Below are 22,713 nucleotides of genomic sequence, written 5' to 3' on the forward strand. Positions count from 1 at the left end.
GACACATGAAAAAATTGAAACAGAATTTTATGTCAAATGCCTGAGAGACTTTTTGAAACTAAAATTAATCAAAAAACAAGTTTTTTCAACTGAAAGAAAGGAGCAACATTAAAACTTAAAAAGAACAGACATTGTAACGTACATGAGGGGGGTTGTCCCTCCTCGACACCTCACTCCTTACGCTAAATTTTTTTATTGTTTTAAAAAAGCTTCTTATTGTTCTAATTAAACGAACCTTGTGTTTCAGGAGTCGTTCTTAAAGAATTGGAACAAAATTCAAACTTTAGCATTGGCCTAAAGAGCGAAGTTTCGAGTTAGTTAGCTATTTAATTAACAGTTAGTTAGCTATGACCACGTAATGTTTTTCTTTCAACGATCTACGCCTTAGTTTCTCTCTCAATTGGATCCATTGTACTATTTTTTTTTTTTTTTAAATATGTACATAATACTAGAAAAATCATAGGTCATGATACACTGTGACAGCGCAGCGGAAGAGGCTGAGTTTTAATAGACTACGTAAACAGGAGGATTTCTGGATCCATACTCTTGGTACAGCTTATCCTTTTGGGCTAAATGATCGTGTAGCAAAATATGGTGACATGTCTCAGGTTGTTGTTAAATGTATTGATGGTTTTATGGACCATACTTCTTTTACTTGTCCTACTAAACGTAAAAAACGATCGAGAGGACATAGGAAAAATAATAGAAAAAATGAATTAGATTTACATATGCTTTCTATAGATCTACGCCAGCTACTTGAATCTAGGGGTATGATTTCTGTAATAAAATGTCTAAATAATTTATCCAAGAGGAATTTAATCAAACTTTTCTGGATTGTTAAGAATAATACAGCTCTTGAATATAATTTTAAAGTAATATGTGATACAATTTGCATTCTAACTAAAACGAAATTTATTTCAAAAAAGAAAAAGTTTGATAAGATTGGAAATAAGGATAACAGATTATATTTACCTATTAATTTTACTTGTAAGCAGATTGAAGATATTAATTTACCAGAAATTTTAAATCAGCGGCATGTGAAACAGGCCCTTCCTAGTCATTTGAATTATAATGATAGTCCAGTTTTAACTTATAAATTTTCAAAAACTATTGGGCAAATTATTTTTAATTATAATTTAATACTTAAAAGATTAGATAGTGATATAAATTGAAAACCGGTTTGTAATTGTAAGCAACTTGGCCCATTTGTAAATCCTACTTACAAACATGTTATAACAGGGGACTTGTCAATAATAAAGCAAGATGATCTTCAAATTATAATAAATAAAGGGGCTAATTTCCGTCTTTCTCATCATCTGAAACCATCGAGTGTTCTTGATGGCTTGGAAAATGATTTTGATTTATTTATTGATAAGTGGTGTAAGAAAGAGAATAAAAGTAAAGAGAGTTTTCAAAGTTGGAAGAATTTAATTATTAGTAGAATAAGAAATAAAATATATTCTAATTTAAAAAATAGTAACACTAAATCATTATTTTATAATGCGAAGATAAAACAAGCAATTGCTAATCTACAGAATGAATTTGTAATTGTGCCAGTGGATAAAGCTAATAATAATTTTGCCATAATTTGTCAGAAGCTGTATTGTGATATCTTAAAAAGGGAGTTATGCACAACTAATGTTTACGAAAAGGTAAATTTAGAGGATGAGAATTTAATTGAAAAGACTGAAGAAATACTTTTTAAAAATTTTAATATTAAAATAAATGACAATGATAAAAAGTTCCCTTTCCTATATTGGACTGTAAAATTTCATAAGAATCCCCCTAAACCACGGTTTATTGCTGGAGCAGCTAAATGTCCAACCCGCATTGCTGCTACTGACTTCTCTTTAATTTTAAAGGAAATTGTAAATAAACTTAAAACCTATTGTTCTGGTATTAAAAAGTTTTCGAATTTTAATCCATATTGGAGTGTTAATAATTCACTGCAGGTGATAGAGTCTTTAACAATGGTTTCAGCTAAAAGAATTGAGTCTTTCGATTTTGCGACAATGTATACTAATTTATCACTTAATGTAGTGTTAGATAATTTAAAAACTGTTATCAAGAAATCTTTCCTCTTATCTAGTAAAAGGTTCTTAAAAATAGACACTTATAATAAAAAAGCTATATGGACAAATTGCTTTAATACCACAGTTAACTTGAGATGTTACAGCTTGGATATGATTTTTGAGTTATTGGAATTTGTTTTATACAATACTTATATAAGATTTGGTGGTGATTTGTACAAGCAAATCGTGGGAATTCCCATGGGGGGGAATGCCAGCCCATTTATAGCTGACTTGTTTTTAAGTCAACTAGAATATAAATATATGATGGATAAGAATAATCCAAATAGTTTAAAACATGTTTTGTCAAATAATAAAAGATATTTAGATGATATTTTGGTCTTAAATTGTAAGGATTTCATTGATATTTCTAAAGATATATATCCATCAGAGCTTACTCTTGAACCTAGTCATGGCGCTGGTCATGAAGATCATTTCTTAGATTTAAATGTTAATATTCGTGATATATATATATATATATATATATATATATATATATATATATATATATATATATATATATATATATATATATAATTGTAAAGCCCCCCCCCCTCAAACATAGCTTTATGCACCGTAAATTTTCAATTGAATACTTTATTCGTCTAATATATCACTTAAATATGAGAAGCCTATAATTGAGTAGCATAAATTATGCCATAAAAACCTTTTTATTTATGAAATAAAAAAGTAACAAAAACAACAGCTCCGTATATACTTAACCACACCACATTCATAAACAAAAAGATGAAAAAAAAAACAAAAACAAATTTAAAAAAGAATCAAATAAAATTAAAAAATTATATTAATACATAAGCCGTCTCATTTTCCTTGTTGGTTGGCTTTGTTAGCTGCAGCTTCAACTGCTGACATCAATGTCGATCTGAAACAAAAACAAAACTAGACTACATTGAGATGAGGAGTTATCGTAAAAAACTTCAAAAAGGGCTCTTTCGATTCAAAATTGAGAGGACTAGTGCCCTTTTAAACACTCGAAAGGGGTAGGAGGATAAATGCCCCCCCCCCACCACCACACCGATTATTTTGCCAAACACATCCGATTAATGTCTTGAGATAGCCATTTTGTTCAATGTAGTTGAAAGGTTCGGAAATTATGTTTTTAAGGATGACACCACCACCACCCCCTCCGACAGCCCTCAGGACAATGGTTGTAAGTTATGCCCTGGGGGCATATAAGATTTTTTTTTTACAGAAAGCGCTATTCGAAAAGGGTTCATTCGATTCAAAATTGAAAGGGCTAGTGATTTTTTTTGTAGTCAAAGGTGATCTGGGGCAAATGCCCCCCCCCCAACGCCCATCATCCAAATACTTAACATCAAAATTTCGATATAGCCGTGCCGATCTGAAACAAAAACAAAACTAGACTACATTGGGATACGTCTTTTACTTTTAACGAATTTTTATAATAATAATAAAGCCAAATCAGTCTGGGTATTTCTGCAAGAATAAAAAACAAGATTCTTTTAAGTTTATACTGATAAATAAACCAAACAATTCATCTCCAAGAACATTTTTAGCATAAAAAAGCTAAGCAGTTTTACAAATGTTTTATGGAATACTAGAAGTAGTACAATATACTTCAAAGTTATGAAAAAACTTTTGAGCTATGAAACTTGCTCGAATATTAAATAAAAATGAGAAAACCACAGCCTTTTTTTTCAGGGAGAGGTTGTCTGTAAACTTTCCAGAAAGAATAAATCCAAAATGGGCTAATAAAATCCACAACTTTTCAAATTAAACTCAGCCATATTTTCTGAACGAATTCTCCAAGGATTTACGCAGGAAAGATATTTATTATGAAAATTATACATTGAATGCATTCACCAACACTAAATAAAATAACCTGTGAACACAAGAAGTATATGAAACGCAAAAATTTTAGCTATCCAGTAAGAACAGCGGTCCCTTACACATGATTCCAAATCTTGCACTGAATAGATACAGTCAAGTTATTTCCATCCCTAAGTTCAAACCTATAAATTAATAAACAGGTTTCAATAAAGGCAGTCTTTTTTACAATACTTGAGTCAGATAATGTCAAAATTAGCTTTGGTAATTGCACCATATGCATCCCTTAATGGGGCTAACACAGCCCCAGATAACATTTGGTAACACCTACTGAAGGTACCTGTTAAAGTCATGTGGAGCAATGAATAAAACCTGAGAGGTTATAGATAAAACGTTTTCTTACATATTTTTGTCTTATAGCATCTAAAAAAAAGTACTAAAGTGTCACCTTTCTTATCGGAAAAACATCATCACAAACTTAAAGACTTATAACATAGGCATAAATCATTTACATCGCTCTGATACTTACCGATTACTCGTAGTGCATTATTTCGAAAAACTAGCACAGGTTTCTAATTACAATACTCTTAATCTTTATACTAATACCATTTATTTTTTGACAAGATTATAGAACCCGATCATCTTTTGAAAAATTGCTTTTCTGGGGTAGGGTTAAATATTCAACTTAAATTTTATATGATTCCATATAAACAACATTTAACATATTTAACTGTGGGTCGTCTTTTTCTTAAAAGATTTAAAGGAAATGGGAACTTCCTGGGAGGGTGTAAAGAGGGAGGCTTTAAATAGATTAGATTGGAGGAGGAGCGTGCGTAGCTGTGTTGGCCTCAGGCGGCTTGGTGCTGCAGTGAGTTAGTAGTAGTAGTAGTAGTAGTAGTAGTAGTAGTAGTAGTAGTAACTAAGAAAAAGCCACAGGCTCTTTCCTGTGTGTAATCAGTCATAGTGGTAAATGCCATTGTGTATTTCAAACAGTAGGTTGTACAAAAAATGTGGCTCAATCCCGCTTTCTAGAGCTATAATGAAAGAAAGGTTGAGATGGCTAGGCCACGTTCTGCGGATGAAGGATGACAGATTGCCGAAGATTGTCCTTTTTGGCCAACCGTCTGGGGCTACACGGAAAGCAGGTCGTCCTTGTCTGGGTTGGGAGGATGTCATAAATAAAGATTTAAAGGAAATGGGAACTTTCTGGGAGGGTTTATAGAGGGAGGCCATGAATAGGTTGGAGGAGGAGCGTGTGTAGCAGTATTGGCCTCAGGCGGCTTGGAGTGCAATGAGTTATTAGTAGTAGTAGTAGCAGCAGTAGTAGTAGTAGTAGTTTTGATAGAAGTGGCGATGGGATAACATGGAAATAAACGGAGAGGTACAAATATCCCAGACTTAGATTATTAATGTTTCTATTATCCTAAATAAAAAGTTGGTAAAATAAATAATTTTTTTGAAATCTAGTGAAAATCAAACAACAAATCTAGTAACGAACAAATAATGAATCTAGTATTTACAATTTCGAGAAAGGACTAACAGTTATAATAAAGCAAAATTGAGTAATTCTTTTAATGAAGATGTGGATTAAGATACTTTTATGTTAAAGAGTGTCTTCACGATGGGTTCAACTCCATAGACGACCAATGATGGTCCAGAGTTCCAATCTACATGATTAGATCTATGATTTTCGATATCTGGTGGCATTTTGCTTGCCTGTGTTATGTCATTGGTAAAAAAAAATCATTGAAGTGATATTTCTAAGCACTGACGTGCTTTTAGATTTAAAATATTTAAATTTAAAATGAAACACCTTTTGAATGACAGCACAAAATTTGGATATGGAACTGCTTCTGATGAAACTTTCAAAACTGTGAATAATTAGTCTTGAAAAAATGCTGTGAAACAGTAATTTTTAGAACGCGTAATGCACGCTTGTAAGTGTTTATATTCCCCATTAAAATGTTTTATATTCCCAAAATTATTATGATTATCTTTAGATTTTTATTAGCGCTTCTATTAGATTGGCTTCTCAAACACAAATGAATAAATCGTTACCATAAAGTGGCTTGAAGTCACGCCCTTCAAATTTCTCTAGACAGGTTCACAGCCACTGGGCTGCAGTGTCTGTTATTCTGAAAAGTTTTATTTAGCATGCGATTAATATGGATCGGTAGACGAATTGGAGAAGAACCGAGACATGTATTCCCTTTTTATGCAGATATGATAGTAGCAGCTGTAGCTGCAACCTATTAAAAGGCGAACCACAGCTCATAGAAACCAAAAGCAGAAAAACGAGTTTTGAAAAAAAAATTGCTATCTGACACTGATTCAGGAATGGTAACTACATTTTTCCGTTCATCTTAAAAGCAAAAGATTAAAACAAAAAGTAATTTATGGTGTTTTCAAAAAAAGGCCTGAAGCCTCTCAAAGTCACAATTTAAAAGTGCAGCATTGAAATCAGCACGATCAAGAACCTAATTGTGGGGAATTACAGTCCCCTACCTTGACCAAAAAGGAAAATCACTTTTCCATCTGCAGCGCTGATGTGTTTTCTTTTTTTCACCAGGGCCAGCGAGCTATCAGAACAACACAGAGAAATTAAACCAAAAAAAACAAGTTTTTTTAGCTGAAAGTAAGGAGCGATATTAAAACTTAAAACGAACAGAAATTACTTCGTATATGAAAGGGGCTGCTTCCTCCTCAATGCCTCGCTCTTTACGCTAAAGTTTGACTCTTTCTCTTAACTCTGCTTTTTAAAACAGTAAAAAACCTTAGTGTAAAGAGCGGGGCGACTTACCTATTCTCTGCCTCTTCATGTGCAAAAGCCTAAGTGGCTTTTTAAACCTTACTGTAATCGTCTTGATCTCTTTCTGTATCAGAGAACACCCAATTCTATGTTGTCGACAATCCGGATTCCATTTCAACTTTTATGTACGTCCATACACGGGAACACTCGCGATTTGGATATTTACTTGGCGGAATTAGTTCATTCAATCAAGGTCGCTGCTTACGTCTCTCTTCCTTTAAGCAAAGTTCCAGTTGGGAAACGTAAAAAAGGGTGGAGTGAAGACGTTACACTTCAGAGTGCTAAACATCGACACAAGTTCTGGTTTCGTATTTAGGCCGACTGCGGTTATCCAAGATCAGGTAGTTTTTCTCAAATCGTCAAACATACGAAGCATGTATATAGAAATCCTGTATGGCAATGGAAACAGCGTCAAATCTGCAATCTTTAGCGCAATATTAAAAATAACCCAAGCCATTGTGGCATCACGTGTCAAAACTTGCCTCGACTTTTTCATCAGAGGACAATCCGATTGACTTAGGCTCTTGGGGAAGTCATTTTTCCTTATTATTTCCTGACGATCCACCTCCTCTTGACAAAACATTTAGTTTTATACTTTTGGGTCATTTTACAAAGTTAGATCATGCTAAAAACTACATCACTATCACGCCAGCATCTATTCAGGCACATATACGCCGTCTTAAACCATGTAAAGCATCGGGTTCACAGCCCTGCAACCCGAACATCTGATATACGGGACAGTAAAATTGTGATGCGCTATGTGAACGTCTAGTAACGTGCATTTTTAAGAAAAATAAAGACCCGAAATCCTCTGACGCATATAGACCCATTATTGTATGTTCAACGATTGGCAAGCTTCTTGAGAAGCTTGTCTATAATGAAATTAGCACGAAATGTCATCATAACGACAACCAATTTGGTTTTCGGGAAGGTCTTGGCGTGCAGAACACCCATGCAACTCTTCTAGTGATTCTTGAAAGGCAGAAAAAGGCAAAAAGTAACCTCTTGCGTTTGTGCCATTGATGGCGTAAAGTGGAGTTAACCCATTCGTTTGCACTTGCCTGTGGCAGTGGTATCAGAACTCCTCAATCCAGATACCTTGGCAAGGTACTGTTAGTAACCATATTCGTGTGCGCCGTGGTGTTAAACAAGGTTATGTTCTTAGTTCGGCAATATTTAATAACCCCATTAGAGAAGTCACTTGACAGATTCTGCTATATTTAATTAAGCCATATATCGGCGCAAGTCACTTGTCTTATCACATTCTTCTCTTGGCTGACAATCTTGGGCCAAGATTGCACTGCACTCCAGAACGCTGATGATGTTGTTTGCTACGGGCTGAAAGAAATCAGTCTTTCAGTTGCTACTTCCAAAACAGAGTTTCTTATCTTTGGACTGGGGATCGCCTCCAATGATACAATCCAAGTTAGCCCCACCATACAATCTCATCTTACAGTTCACTTAGGTATTTAGGCCTTCCATTTGGAACTTCATTTAGATCCACTAGGCAGTTTATAATAGTTTCTTTGTAGGAGAAACTAAGAAAATCTTATGGTCTTCTCGCCAGGGTAAAGGGCCAGTTTGATAAGAGAACCATTGGCTGGCTATATAATGCGTTTTTTGCATCGCATGCAGTTTTTGACATTTTTTTGGAAATTTTTCTCTGCATCTGATAAAAAGCAAATTCGATCGCTGTTTTTTAGGTTCTGCAAGTATTTTCTTAGTATCCCCATTTGGACTCGTAATAGTTACATTTCAAGAAGGTATGGTGTTTTCAAAATTTGTCAAAAATGGACGAAGTGTCACGCAGATTTGCTGGTCGCTGCAAAAGATTTATCTATTTTCCGCTGACTTGCCTTCTATCAAGAGCCTAGCGTCACTAGTTGTGGAATCTTATAATGTTTGACCCATGTACTAGAGCATGAAGAAGACAATGGAAAAAGGATTCATTCAGTAATGTTTATGAAATGTGCAAAAAAGAGCGGGAGTGAGTGGGAAAAGCCGCATAGGTACCAGTCGGTCAATAGCTCTTAAGTTGCTGGGGACAGGCAGCTCAAGTATCCGCAATTCCCACAACACGTCATTAGAATTGATAATTTCATAAGCAGAATCCATTGTTAGCTGATCGGAGTATATATTTTTTTTTTATCTGAAGATATTTTGTGGAGTTAATGAGGTGAATGGACTAATTAGGTAGTCATATACCCTTACACAAAATTTTGGAACTAGAACTGGATGCTGAACAGTGTTTGAAAGCTAAAGCTGTCAAGGATTGTGCGTGTTTTTTTTTTCTCTGCCCTTTTTGTTTTTCTTTTCATTTTCTTATACTCCTCTTTGGTGCTTTTTTGTTGTGTATAGAGGGTAGCAATAAATTATTATTATTAATAAATGAATTAATCTTGTATATTTGGAATCAGCATAAAAAGCCAATTCTTTTGATTTGTCTACTGATACTAAAATTCTGTTTTTTATAATTTTGGCTACTTTTGAGATATTCCGTGACGCTGTTTTTCGCACGAGTTCTGTTTTTTAGAATTTTAAAAATATGTTCAATGTCTTAACTAAATCTCTTACCCGTTATTATAATTTATTCCATTCTTTTTACAAAAAATTAGCACCTTAAACATAATCTATTCCATTCTTATTACATAAAAATTAGCATCTCTTAGCCTGATGACGCCAAAATAAGGATAATTTGCCACTATAATAGAAAAATCCATACCTCAAATTTCCCTTTTCGAGTTCGTGCACAGCTGTTATTGTTGTACCCCCTGGGGAACAAACGTCATCTCTTAAGGAGGCTGGGTGTCGCCCCGTGTCAAGAACCATCTTTGCTGCACCACTTACTAGTTGTGCTGCGAATCTTGTAGCAGACCCTCTATCTATCCCCATCTTTACTCCACCATCAGACAATGCTTCAATTATAGTGTATATCTGAAAGGTAGAACAAAATATAAATTATTAACAGGACAACAGACTTGTTAATTAAAACATGGCTCAAATGGCCACAAAAGGAACCTGACAGTTTCGTTGGGTCCAAAATGAATGAGCGTATCTGACACTTTTGAGACAGATTGCTACAGGGTCCTTGTAATATTTCGGGGGTCCACAGGCAAAGCACAACAAATTGGGGGTCCACAATGATATTTTGGGGGTCCATGATAAAACCAACTCAGAACGCTCTTTATTTTTAAGAATTTTATTTCTACTGTAATTTACATTATTTTGAATCGGTTTAGTGACCTACTCGGAATGGATATACCAATTTGGGTTTCAATTCCTTTCAAAGTTAATGTTGCCGAAATAGAATTATCTTTGCAAGAGCCCCTCATCGAATTACAAAGTAATGAAATAATGCGTGCAAAATTCAAAGATGGAAAGTACAATATATGGAAAACAAATGATGTTGCTACAAAGTACCCTTTGCTCTGGGATAAAGCGCAGTTCTACGTTATTGCTTTTCCTACATCTTATCTTGTTGGGATTTAGTCGTATTTCTCAAATTTTATCAAAAGCTCGCAATAGACTTGACATTGTGAAGGGGTTATCTTCGACTATCATTAACATCGATAGAACCAAATATAAAGAAACTTGTTGAGAAGCATCAGCCACAGGGATCTCATTTAATAAACATGCCTTTTCCTTTTTTCTTAAGCACACATTTAATTTCAACTGCTTTTTTTTATCCATTTTACATTAATAATGTTGGAGTGAATTAAACAGCCTGAGGAGCTCTACTCTCCATGAGCTTTAGCTGCTTGCCAATCGAAGAAACTTGTAGAAACTTGTAATTTTGTAGTTATTATCACAATAATAGTAATAATAATAATAATTATTATTATTATTATATTAGAATATTTTATTTGTATTAAATTAGTTTTCATTTCAAAATAAAGCTTAATCATATGCTATTTTTTTGATAATTAAAACCTTAAAATTTATATTAGTGAAGAATAAAAAATTGTTCTTATGTCCAATAGCTATGAAGGGGTCCACCAAGATAAAAAGAAGGGAAAAGGGGTCCATGGGGAAAAAGAAAGGTTGAGAACCACTGCTATAGCAGATCTAGATTTGTTATTTGTTCGACAAAGACTTATCTAGTTCAAGGACGAAGCCAAAAAGAGGCAAAAATTACGCTCCAATGACAGGAGATGTTTCAGTACCTCTATCTCAACAAACACTAATCATGGTTTTTGTATACACTAAGACAAAAAGTCCCATGTCAGATGCGACCGCATTTCAGACATGCGTGGCGATACATTAGAATCCACTATAGCTAAAAATATTCTATCCTGTATGTATTAGTCATATGAATTTAAATGATTAGCCATACTTAGACATATGTATTATGGCTAAAAGACAGTGGTACTGGTAGGGAACGCTTATGTGTTTTGGACAGGGGTTGAAAGTAGCCGATTCTGCCTCACCTAGATCACCCCATTCAATTTACATCATTTTCAGTTCATTTTACATTATTTTAGTATCAAATATTGCATATTTTGAACATCCCCACATTCAAAATGAAAACAGGTCATTGGAAATCTAATTTGGTCTAATTTTTAGACTTTTTCACAATGTGAACACGGGTTCTAGGTCTCACCTAGATAACCCACCAGCTTACCCCAGTTTTAATTGAGTTTACACCAAGTTAGACATTTTTTCAACATTTTTATAATCTCCCACCCTGAGCTTTAAGATCAAATCAGGTCTTGTGAAATAAGAATTTGAGGAATTTTTTAAATATCAGTTTAATTATATTCCATTTTACCTATTTTACCTATACTACTGATAAAATGTAATAACTTAATATGATTAAATATTTAGTGGATTGTTCGATATCAATAGCTGAATAATTTTATTATCTTTATTTTTTCTTTCAATAACCTTTAAAATCATAGCTTTATCTAATTTTTTATATTTCTTTTCAAAGTCGACTGCTTTATTATTAAAGCCCTTAGGTCCAAACAGATCAACCATTTCACCTTTAAAATAAATAAGTTAAAGATTATAGGCGCAAAAACTTAAAATATTCAATACCATCTAAAATACCAATGTGCAATCATTATATTCAACTGTCTAAAAAGAGAAAAAGACAAAAGCAGTATCAATCCAATATTGAACCTGAATTAAAAGTAATTTTTTGAATAAAATAAAAGGAAACAATAAATTATTTCAGATTTGAAACTTCAATTTAATAGTGTACAAAATAAAAGGATTACTGAACTTAACTTTTTTTTAACCATAATAGATTTCAGCTGATAGAAATTATAATGAAGTGAAGAACAAAGTAAAAAGTTACTTTAATAGCCAAATAGAAATCAATAAAAAGGATGTTTATCAAAATATAAGCCATCTAAATAGTAATCACATGAATATACACAAATTAGTCATGAAGAATACACCCAGATCAGATTTACAATTTGAAAGAGTCGATGGAATTGGTTATCGAATGACAAAATCACCAAATTATGTGGGGGGTATTCATAAAAAACCACATGAATTTCAAAAAAATAAAAAAGCTTGCATTAATATGAAAAATAATGATATTAAATCATTGTGGACCACAAAAATGTGGTCAATACGCGCTTATCTTCACCCAGTGAGTGACAGAAATGTTGATAGACTATCGAAATATAAAAAATATGAAAATGAATTAAACTTTAAAGGAATAGCTAATTTTCCTAAAGATATTCAAGGTTTTCAAAAATTTGAAAACAAACATAATATCAAAATTTGTTTATTTAAAATAAGTAAAAATAAAGTGGTTACAGCTCATATTCGTAAAACTAAGATACATGGAAAAATTAATAAAAATGTGGTTTAATTTGCTCTATTTTGCTAATCATTATATTTTAATTAAAGATTTAAGCAGATAACTTGCATCTCAAATACTTAAGAATGGGCATACAATTCGTCGATCAAATTTGAAAATCATAATAAAAAAGAAAATTCTGAAGATCCTGACATCATTATACCAAAACGAGGATCTAAAATTGAGTTTAAAAATATAGTTAAACAAAAGAAAGTAACTTATATAAATGAAAGCCAATTTTGAATCGTAAAGTGATGAACTTAAATTAAAGTGAATAAAGTGAGAGCAAAAGTCATTTGCTTATGGATTCCAAGTGTGTTGTTCTTTTGACACAACGTCAAGTAAATATTATGAATGCTATGGTGAATATACTAGCGGGCATTTTGTAACTACCACGAACGAAGTGTGTAAACCAATAGACAATGATTATGAAAAAGACAGAGATATCATGGTTATACACAAGAACAAGTAGAGGAAAAATAGAATAATACAATTAATAAAAGCTGTCATATCTATGAAAAGAAAATAGTAGATAATAATTTCCATTTAGATCAGAACTATGTCACGGGTAATATACCTGGATTTACTGGTGCTGAATGTAATAAAAACTTTAGAATTCCTACACAAATCCCTTTTGTGATGCATAATCTCTCAAAATATTACTCTCAGATGAGGTCATCTGATATGATCAGATGAGGCTTCCAGACAAAGGCCCGAAATGAAACCTTTAAGCTACAAAAAGGGCCTTTAGACCATGTACAATGCTTTGCATAACTACTCCTGTGTAACGACGCATTTAACCGCTCCTCTGCAATTAAGGGCAAAGGGGTCAATTGAGGCTTTTAAGCTGCAAAAGCACAGGCGAAAGCGGCAAATTGAGGGCTAAAGTAAAAATAGGACAAGGACGAGTTGGTCAGTTGACCTTTTAACCCTTTCATGCCTGTGGTCACCATACGGATACCGCTCGCCTCCTATTTTTTTTCTCTCGACTCGACAAAGTCACAACCGTGATTTCTTTTCCACTAGATAGCGCTTGCTTGACTCTGTCGCTTTTGAATTTATTGTCCCTCAAGGCTTTACCCGAGTGGTCGAGCGAGCGTCCAAGTTTAGACAAAACATAAAATGTCGAAAAAGAGGAAAGGTGCAGATTTCGACCTCGATGACCTGGACGTTTCTGGTAAGTTCAGAGCCTGATTATGATCTTATTTTGTAGCTAAGAATGCGTTTTTTCGAATGAGATATCACTAGTCTAATTCTGAGCTGTAGTTTAGCCGCAAACAAGGTTGCTAACGATCGGTTACCAAATGGTCACGTCAGGCATTCAGTGCCAAACCATACCTAGGCAGATTTGTACAGCAAACGAGGCAGCAAGTCCTTTTTATGATCGGGAATAGGCACATTTTCTTTCTGTTCCTCCTTTTTACTGAAACAAGGGTAAAAAAGCTATTTTGTGGGATGCCTCAGGCAAGTGTTGAGGCCAATGGCCTATTTTATTGCAATATACTATTATTATTGTTATTATTAAGTGATGCACTTACCTTGAATTTCTTTTCAGCTGATCCAAGCACGAGCTCTGACTCCATGAGAGGTCATGGTCCCAAGCCCTTGGAAGAGAGACTGACCAAGGAAAGAAGTAGAAGAGTTACCAAGAAAATGACTGCATAAGAAGCAGCAAGGCTTTTATTCATACCTGATTGTGATTCAGATCTCGATATCTCTTCCGACGACGACGACCCAAACTGGGCACCAGACAATCCAGATCAAGAATTTCAGCCTTTACGTTCTCTCAACTGTTATGGCAATGAAGACGGAAGAGATGAAGAGGATATCGACCACACAGACGACATCCCTTTAGCAATGTTTGGCGGGTTCGAGTTAGACAATGGCGATGACACGGATCAATTCGATTTGCCTCTCCCGGGCTTGAATGATACAACAGCGTCAGACAGTTCTTCAAGCACATCATCAGCACCAGTGTGAGCTTCTTCTGCAATACAGTCAGCAACAGTTACTGCACCTGCTGAACCCTTTGTCCTTACAAGAGCTCAAAAAAATGCTCCTTCCCAAGCAGTGGCTGGTCTAGTAACTCCAACTGATGCTCCTCAGGTCACGGCAAAACCAGTAGCAAAAAAGAAGGTAGCGAAGGAGGCAAAGCAATACAAGTGGATAAAAACGGAGCCCGAACCTCGAAATATTACATGGAAGGGTTCTATGCCACACTGTGACGAGGTACAAACGCCCCTTGATCTCTTCTGAATGTTTATCACAGAAGACATTCTTACAAACATTGTGGACCAAACGAATCTGAATGCCATGAGAAAGAAGAATCTTGCTCTGAAACTTTCCCTTGAAGAGCTGCGCAGATTTCTTGGAGTTCAAATGCTTATGAGCATTCTCAAACTTCCGGCTATTAGAATGTACTGGGAGAATGGAATACGATATTCCCCGGTGGCTGATACCATGAGCAGAGATAGGTTCATCAGCTTGAGGTCTTTTTTCCACATTTGCGATGACACCTTAATGATACCGAAAGGGGAGGTTGGTCATGATAAACTGTTCAAGATCAGAAGACTATACGACGCATTCAGGGAGAATCTGAAAAAAAATATACCCTGAAGAGATCCAAAGTATTGACGAACAGATGATCCCATTCAAAGGGAGAATTGGATTTCGACAGTACTTGAAGGACAAGCCCCACTCGTGGGGTGTAAAGGTTTTCACGAGAGCCGGCATCAGCGGAATAGTGTATGACATAGAGATATATACAGGAAAAGGAGCTGTTGAAATTTCTGAACTTGGCCAAGGTACTGACGTTGTCCTTCGGCTTGTAGAAAATCTGCCAAGGTTCATGAACTTCAAGTTGTTCTTTGATAACTTCTATACTGGCATCGATCTCATTCACAAGCTCCGGGTTGAATATGGCATCGATTCATGTGGTACGATACGCAGCAACAGAATGAGGGGCGCTGTTCTAGATACCGACGCCAACATGAAGAAGAAAGGACGAGGGTGAGTGGACTTCCGTTTTGAAAGACATTCAGAAGTATCGGTAGTAAAATGGTATGACAACAAACCAGTCCATTTGGCTTCTTCATACTGTGCAGTCACCCCAATTGATAAGTGTCAGAGATGGGATGGCACAACACGGAAATACGTCGAAGTTGATCGCCCCCGAATCGTCCGTGACTACAACAAATCAATGGGGGGCGTAGATCTTGCTGACATGTTCCTGGAGCTTTACAGGACTGACGTTCGCTCTAAGAAATGGTATATGAGGATTGTTTACTACTTCTTTGACATGGCTGTGAACAACGCCTGGCTGATACACCGCCGACAGTGTAAGCAGATCAATGTTCAGCACATGTCTCTGCTGTACTTCAAAATGGACATTGCTCGTGGGTTGGTTCTTACTGGCGTATCTCAAAGTCCTCGAGTTGGAAGACCATTCTTATCAGTGACCAAGCGCAATACGACTACCTCGCGAGACGGGATGCCTTCGGAATCAGTGAGGTTTGACCAGACCTCGCATTTTCCGGATACGACTGAAAAGGGAAGGTGTCGCTATGAGAAGTGCGTTAGGGGTGGAACCAGTCGAATCATTTGTTCGAAGTGCAAAGTTCGACTGTGTTTGAACTCAGATCGCAGCTTTTTCACTAATTTTCACCTAAAATAGTATCTGTATATACCTGACGTGACCATATGGTAACCATTCACATTTTGGATATGGAATGAAATAAAAATTTAAAACAAATAAACCTGTTCTAGTTGAACCTCCAGGATCACTCTCTGCTATTTTCAGAATTTTTACGCAACTCCTTCTTGGTTCAGGTCTGAAAGGGTTAAGATATTAAATAAAAAAAAACAAGTTTTTTTAACTGAAAGTAAGGAGCGACATTAAAACTTAAAACGAACAGAAATTACTTCGTATATGAAAGAGGCTGCTTCCTCATCAACGCCCCGCTCTTTACGCTAAAGTTTGACTCTGTCTCTCAATTCTTCTTTTCAAAACAGTAAAAAACTTTAGCGTAAAGAGTGGGGCGTTGATGAGGAAGCAGCCTCTTTCATATATGAAGTAATTTCTGTTCGTTTTAAGTTTTAATGTCGCTCCTTACTTTCAGTTAAAAAGACTTGTTTTTTTTTATTTAATTTCTGAACGTTTTTGAATCAATGCATGTTTTGATTTTGGCTATCCCCAGAGGAATAATTAAAACGAAATTTGCATTTTTTTTTTGGCTAAATGGCTTTCTCATAATTTTGATCGAATGATTTTGAGAAAAAAAGAGCGGGGGAGGAAGCCTAGTTGCCCTCCGATTTTTTGGTTAATTAAAAAGGCAACTAGAACTTTTAATTTTTTACGAATATTTTTATAAGTAAAAGATTTACGTAACTTATAAATTAGCTTACGTAAAGAACTTTTGTGTTCTCATATTTTTATTACATATATGAGGGGGTTCGCCCCCTTGTCAGATCCTCGCTCTTTACACTAAAGCTTAAATGTTGTCCCAATTCATTAAGAATGACCCCAGAATCACAAAAGCCGTAGAATAAATAGTTGAAATTACTAAAAATACTTTAACGTAAAGAGCGAGGTATTAGGAGGAGGTGAGCCCCTCAAATGGGTAATAATTTCTGTTTGTTTTAAGTTTTAATGCTGTTCCTTACTTCCAGCTGAAAGATTTTTTCATATTTATTTTTTCATTGTGTTTTTAAATAATGCTAGTAAATCCTGCGCTCCCTTCATGGAGATTTTCTTCCCCCATGACAAATTATCGATGGAAAGTTCCCCCAGCATATCCCCCTCTTTTCAACCCCTCCCCCAACCAAAAAAATCCTCCTGAAAACGCCAGTATACTTCCCAATAACCATTACTATATGTAAGCATTGGTCAAAGTTTGTAACTTGTTGCCCCTCCCATGGGGACTGTGGCGGAGTAAGTCGTCCCCAAAGACATAGTTATAAGGTTTTTCGACTACGCTGAATAAAATGGCCATCTCAGAATTTTGATCCGTTGACTTTGGTAAAATAATTAGCGTGGGAGGGGGCCTAGGTGCCCTCCAATTTTTTTGGTCACTTAAAAAGGGCACTAGAACTTTTCATTTCCGTTAGAATGAGCCCTCTTGCAACATTCTAGGACAACTGGGTCGATACGATCACCCCTGGAAAAAAAAACAAAAAAACAAATAAACACGCATCCGTGATCTGCCTTCTGGCAAAAAATACAAAATTCCACATTTTTGTAGATAGGAGCTTGAAACTTCTACAGTAGGGTTCTCTGATACGCTGAATTTGATGGTGTGATTTTCGTTAAGATTCTATGACTTCTAGGGGGCGTTTCCCCCTATTTTCTAAAATAACGCAAATTCTCTCAGGCTCGTAACTTTTGATAAGTAAGACTAAACTTGATGAAACTTATATATTTAAAATCAGCATTAAAATGCGATTCTTTTGATGTAGGTATTGGTATCAAAATTCCATTTTTTAGAGTTTTGGTTACTATTGAGCCGGGTCGCTCCTTACTACAGTTCGTTACCACGAACTGTTTGACAGAGGCATAGGCTACGCTCAGATTAAGACTTAATGTTGTGCCAAACCAGTTTTGTATAGTAAAGTTTATATTTGTTCAATCTTTTAACCAATCTTTCAACACTAAGTCTGAAAAGTTTGCATTTTGTTAAACATGGGCATTTACTTTTCAAACACATGGTTGGCTTACTGAGAATACCTGACCTTAAGTCGGTTCATTGTATTCTCTACCACTCCTAAACTGTCCTGCCAAAGTTGTCATTCTAATGTGGTTGAATGACAATCACGTGGTTGGCTTACTGAGAATACCTGACCTTAAGTCGGTTCATTGTATTCTCTACCACTCCTAAACTGTCCTGCCAAAGTTGTCATTCTAATGTGGTTGAATGACAATCACGTGGTTGGTTTACTGAGCTTACCTGACCTTAAGTCGGTTATTGTACTCTCTAACACCCCTAAACTGTCCTACCAAGGTTGTTATTCTAATGTGGTTGAATGACAATAACGTGGTTGGCTTACTGAGCATACCTGACCTTAAGTCGGTTCATTGTATTCTCTACCACTCCTAAACTGTCCTGCCAAAGTTGTCAGTCTAATGTGGTTGAATGACAATCACGTGGTTGGCTCACTGAGAATGCCTGACCTTAAGTCGGTTCATTGTACTCTCTACCACCCCTAAACTGTCCTGCCAAGATTGTCATTCTAATGTGGTTGAATGACAATCACGTGGTTGGCTTAATGAGCATACATGACCTTAAGTCGCTTCATTGTACTCTCTACCACCCCTAAAATGTCCTGCCAAGGTTGTCATTCTAATGTGGTTGAATGACAATCCCATGGTTGGCTTACTCAGAATGCCTGACCTTAAGTCGGTTCATTGTACTCTCTACCACCCCAAACTGTCCAGCCAAGGTTATCATTCTAATATGGTTGAATGACAATCACGTGGTTGGTTTACTGAGCATACCTGACCTTAAGTCGGTTCGTTGTACTCTCTACCACTCCTAAGCTATCCTGCCTAGGTTGTCATTCTAATGTGGTTGAAAGACAATCACGTGGATGGCTAACTGCGCATACCTGACCTTAAGTCGGTTCATTGTACTCTCTACCATCCCTAAACTGTCCTGTCAAGGTCGTCATTCTAATATATCCGACCAAAACCAATCCCAGCAGCAAAATAAATCAAATCATATATAAATCATCACTTCAATACATCAAAAATTCATAAACCAACTTACATAAGCAGGACCCGATCCTGTCAAACCACAGTATGCGTTGATTTGTGATTCGGGTACTTCTTTACAAATACCAACTGACTCAAAGAGGGCTTTGACAATATCACATTGTTCATTTGTTACATTCTTTCCTCTTGAAAAAACGGCACAGCCAGCACCTACAGTTGCACAAGTATTAGGCATAACACGAACTACTGGAACTTGAGCATGCAAACAAAACTCCTGTAAAACAAATATTTAGCCTGAAAGAATAGTTTTGGGATACATACCCAATCAATAAAACATATTATATAAAAGCCTAAAACACATATTACTTCAAAACGTAGTTAACCAATAAACGTTCAAACGGGGATAAGTGCATTTATTAGACAGCGAAAACAGATTTAAAAGTCTGGACGTTTCGGCCACATACACAGTGATCGTTATCAGCAGAAATGCCAAAGGATTTACATTAACACTAATATGTTTATACAGAACAAAATAATAACTTCCGATACATTCACTATATTTGTCTGAGAGAGTTTAATAGCTGTGTTCATCCTCCAGTCTTGAGTTGTAAATTCTCTTCTTTAATCTCGCCTGAATGCAAGCTGAATTTCTGAGGTGGCAAAATCTTCTTTGTTTTCTAATTGTAAAAGGAATGTTTTTGAATTTATAGTTATATACTGAATTAACTATAAATTCGTTGTATCTATATCCCCATAGATACAACGTAATATCAAAATATCGAGACATTTGTATCTGTTTTTGCTGTTTAATAAATGGACTTATCCCCATTTGAACGTTCATTCGTTCGTTATAGAAAGGTAGGATGATCTTGGAAACAATACCTAATTTAAGGTATTATGTCAAAAATAAACCGCAGGTATTTAGACGGATGTAAATATCCAAACCTTGCAGTGGAATACCTGATAAAGAAACTTCCTTAAAGTGATGTGTGTTTGTGAAGCTGTCCTTTAAGCAATATATGCATATTCTGGGTTTTAAGAATGTCCGGGTAAGTAATGGGTATTGATACTTGCCTGGTAAGGATAAGAAAACTCTCCTTAGAGAGCTACCACCCTAATACGGGCTATAAGGAATAATAACTTTAGTGGCCATGTACCAGATAATATCTGAATCTAGGCCCTTCGATGAAAACTATTAATGCTCTGCCAATTTCGTGATCCCATAACCATAGTTATGTGCAACGAAAATACGCATCTAAGAAAGTTATATCTCTATATGAAATTGGGTGCCCATGTAAGCAATGGGCATTTGAATTCGAAATATCTGTTGTACTACGATACATTGATGTTAAAACAATGCTAAGGCAGGACGGACTCGCAAAGAATCTTCCTATACCTCCCATGTTAAACATTTGGAGTTTGCCTGACGTTCCTGAATTAGTGATTTTGGCGGTTTTTATGTCAATAGAAGTAAAAAAATATGGTGAATATTTTGGCCTAATCAAATCTTAAAGCCGACAATTATTTTTTTTTATAATTCCAAAATAATTATAAAACCTGTTTCGGGTTTGCATTCTAGATTGTTATGCTTGACATTGTTGTTGTGGGGTATCAAAAAATAGAGCAAAAAATTTTCTATTTAACAATCAGAAACATTTCTATAATATATACCTCCTGGCTGCAGTCCCTTCAAATACTTTACATATTTGTATTCCGAAATCAAAAATTCCCTTCAAAAGGTTAGATTTAGCTTTAATCGGAGCATCTAAGAATGCATAAATTACACCAAGGGACTAACCACTCGGATTGTCCAGGAGCGATTCAGTCAAGCATTAATTAGTTGTAGCCTGTGTAAACAGAGTCTAGAGAAGAAGTAGAGTGCAGACAACAAACTGCCGGTTAATAAATATATAAGAAAATTGTATTGTATAAATAATTAAGGATTAGCTGTGTCTAATCCTAGAGATAAATTGAACACAGCACAAGGGCCGAATAAGAAGCAAAGGTTTTATTTTAAAAAGAATGATCTGTCGTTTTAGTTATTATTGTACCATTAAAATAAATTCAGGACAAATTCATGTATTGTAGTATAAGTACAATTTTGCATAACCTTCGTACTGAAATAAGAATTAAAGATACATAAAACAAGCTAATTAATAACTAATGTGAACGAAACAAAATGTCCCCAGAATATTTAAATTTGTTAGAGCAAGACCCGATTCTTGCTGTAGAACTACCAAAGCAAACTACAAAAGCAGTCAATGACCAGTTTCAAGTCCAAGGCCTCTCCAAGAAACAATCCAACCCCTTGGTAAATAAACCTCAATAAAAATTACCCATACTAAAGCAGTCAATGACCAGTCTCATGTTCAAGGCCTTTCCAAGAAACAATTCAACCCCTTAGTAAGTAAACCCCGATAAAAATGGTCACAACCCTAATAAAATTCTTATATAGTTCTTGTTATTGACCACAGTAACATTGGAAAAAAAAAGAAATATGCGAGGGCTCAATTTGCCAAATGTGCAGGCCCATCGTGAAAAGTTGAAATTAAATTATCGGGCTAGAGGCAGACCGCGTTTACCAAAATATTTGTTAGAAGGCTTAACGGATGCTTCGGTTCACAACGAATCAAGTTCCGAAGAAATTGGAACAAATTCCCCCTTTGCGGTGAAAGTTATCACTTCTGGAATAAATTTGGGGTCAGACCTTCTAAAAGGCTCACGCTGGGTTGTGGATCTACCTTACCTTTTTGAGAATTATGAAAAGCTCGTGATTCGCCACATTTAAGTTTTTTCTTTGTCTTTTATTTTAGGTCATTGATTTACTGCTATCAAAATTATTAGGATGGGGAATTATTCTGGGTTGCAATTAATACAACTTGTACCTTAGTAATTCTTAATAATTGTCTTTTCTACTATAGAGAAAGAATGTTCGATAACTTTTAAAGATATTTTCATCCCAAAACAACAGAACGCTCCGACGGTATCTGCTTAGGTTGGTTTAATTTCACTATTGTTAGTTTTACCAACAGTTTAAAGCTTAAATAGAATAATCGGCGGTTGTTTCGTGGAGTAAAATAACCTGCGGTGCCTCGCAAGGGACAAAACTGGCAGGAATAACGTTTCTTGCCATCATCAACTATTTGCTGGTAGAACATAACGACAAATCAAATTTGTGAACGATTTATCGCTCTTACTCGCCTATCTTCTTCGTGGCAATGTCCCCAACTAACAATTCCCCGAAATCACTTTCGATCTACTAAGTTCACAGTGCTCTGATACGAGATTGACTATTAACTCTGTTACGTCAAAAATACTTAGACTGAACCCGCTAAAGAGAAACTTTGTCCCCCTGAATTTCCTTTCCCTGTTGTGAGTGAGGTGAAAATACTAGGCGTCATTTTCTCAAATGATTGCATCTTTACTACCCATATTAATAGTGTGACGCGTAAAGCTAACGCATCTCTGCAAATCCTTTCAAAAATGCGTCGCTTTGGGTGCAACGCAC

General features: G+C 35.5%; 1 protein-coding gene across 2 annotated transcripts in view; it reads right to left on the reverse strand.

Moving 5' to 3' along the window:
* Window positions 1–2,721: 2,721 nt before the first annotated feature.
* LOC136038627 (pyrroline-5-carboxylate reductase 3-like) overlaps window positions 2,722–22,713 on the reverse strand; it is a 37,517-nt gene continuing 17,525 nt past the window's right edge. For both annotated transcript variants that reach the window (XM_065721864.1, XM_065721863.1), the window contains 3 exons: window positions 19,261–19,479; window positions 9,410–9,621; window positions 2,722–2,952 (listed from right to left, as the gene is read on the reverse strand). In XM_065721864.1, the coding sequence (XP_065577936.1) occupies window positions 2,892–2,952; window positions 9,410–9,621; window positions 19,261–19,479 (492 nt within the window). In that variant the 3' untranslated portion in view covers window positions 2,722–2,891. The remainder of the gene's footprint in view (window positions 2,953–9,409; window positions 9,622–19,260; window positions 19,480–22,713) is intronic.

This window comes from Artemia franciscana, chromosome 18 (genome assembly GCF_032884065.1).
Source record: "Artemia franciscana chromosome 18, ASM3288406v1, whole genome shotgun sequence".
Classification (NCBI taxonomy): Eukaryota; Metazoa; Arthropoda; class Branchiopoda; order Anostraca; family Artemiidae; genus Artemia; species Artemia franciscana.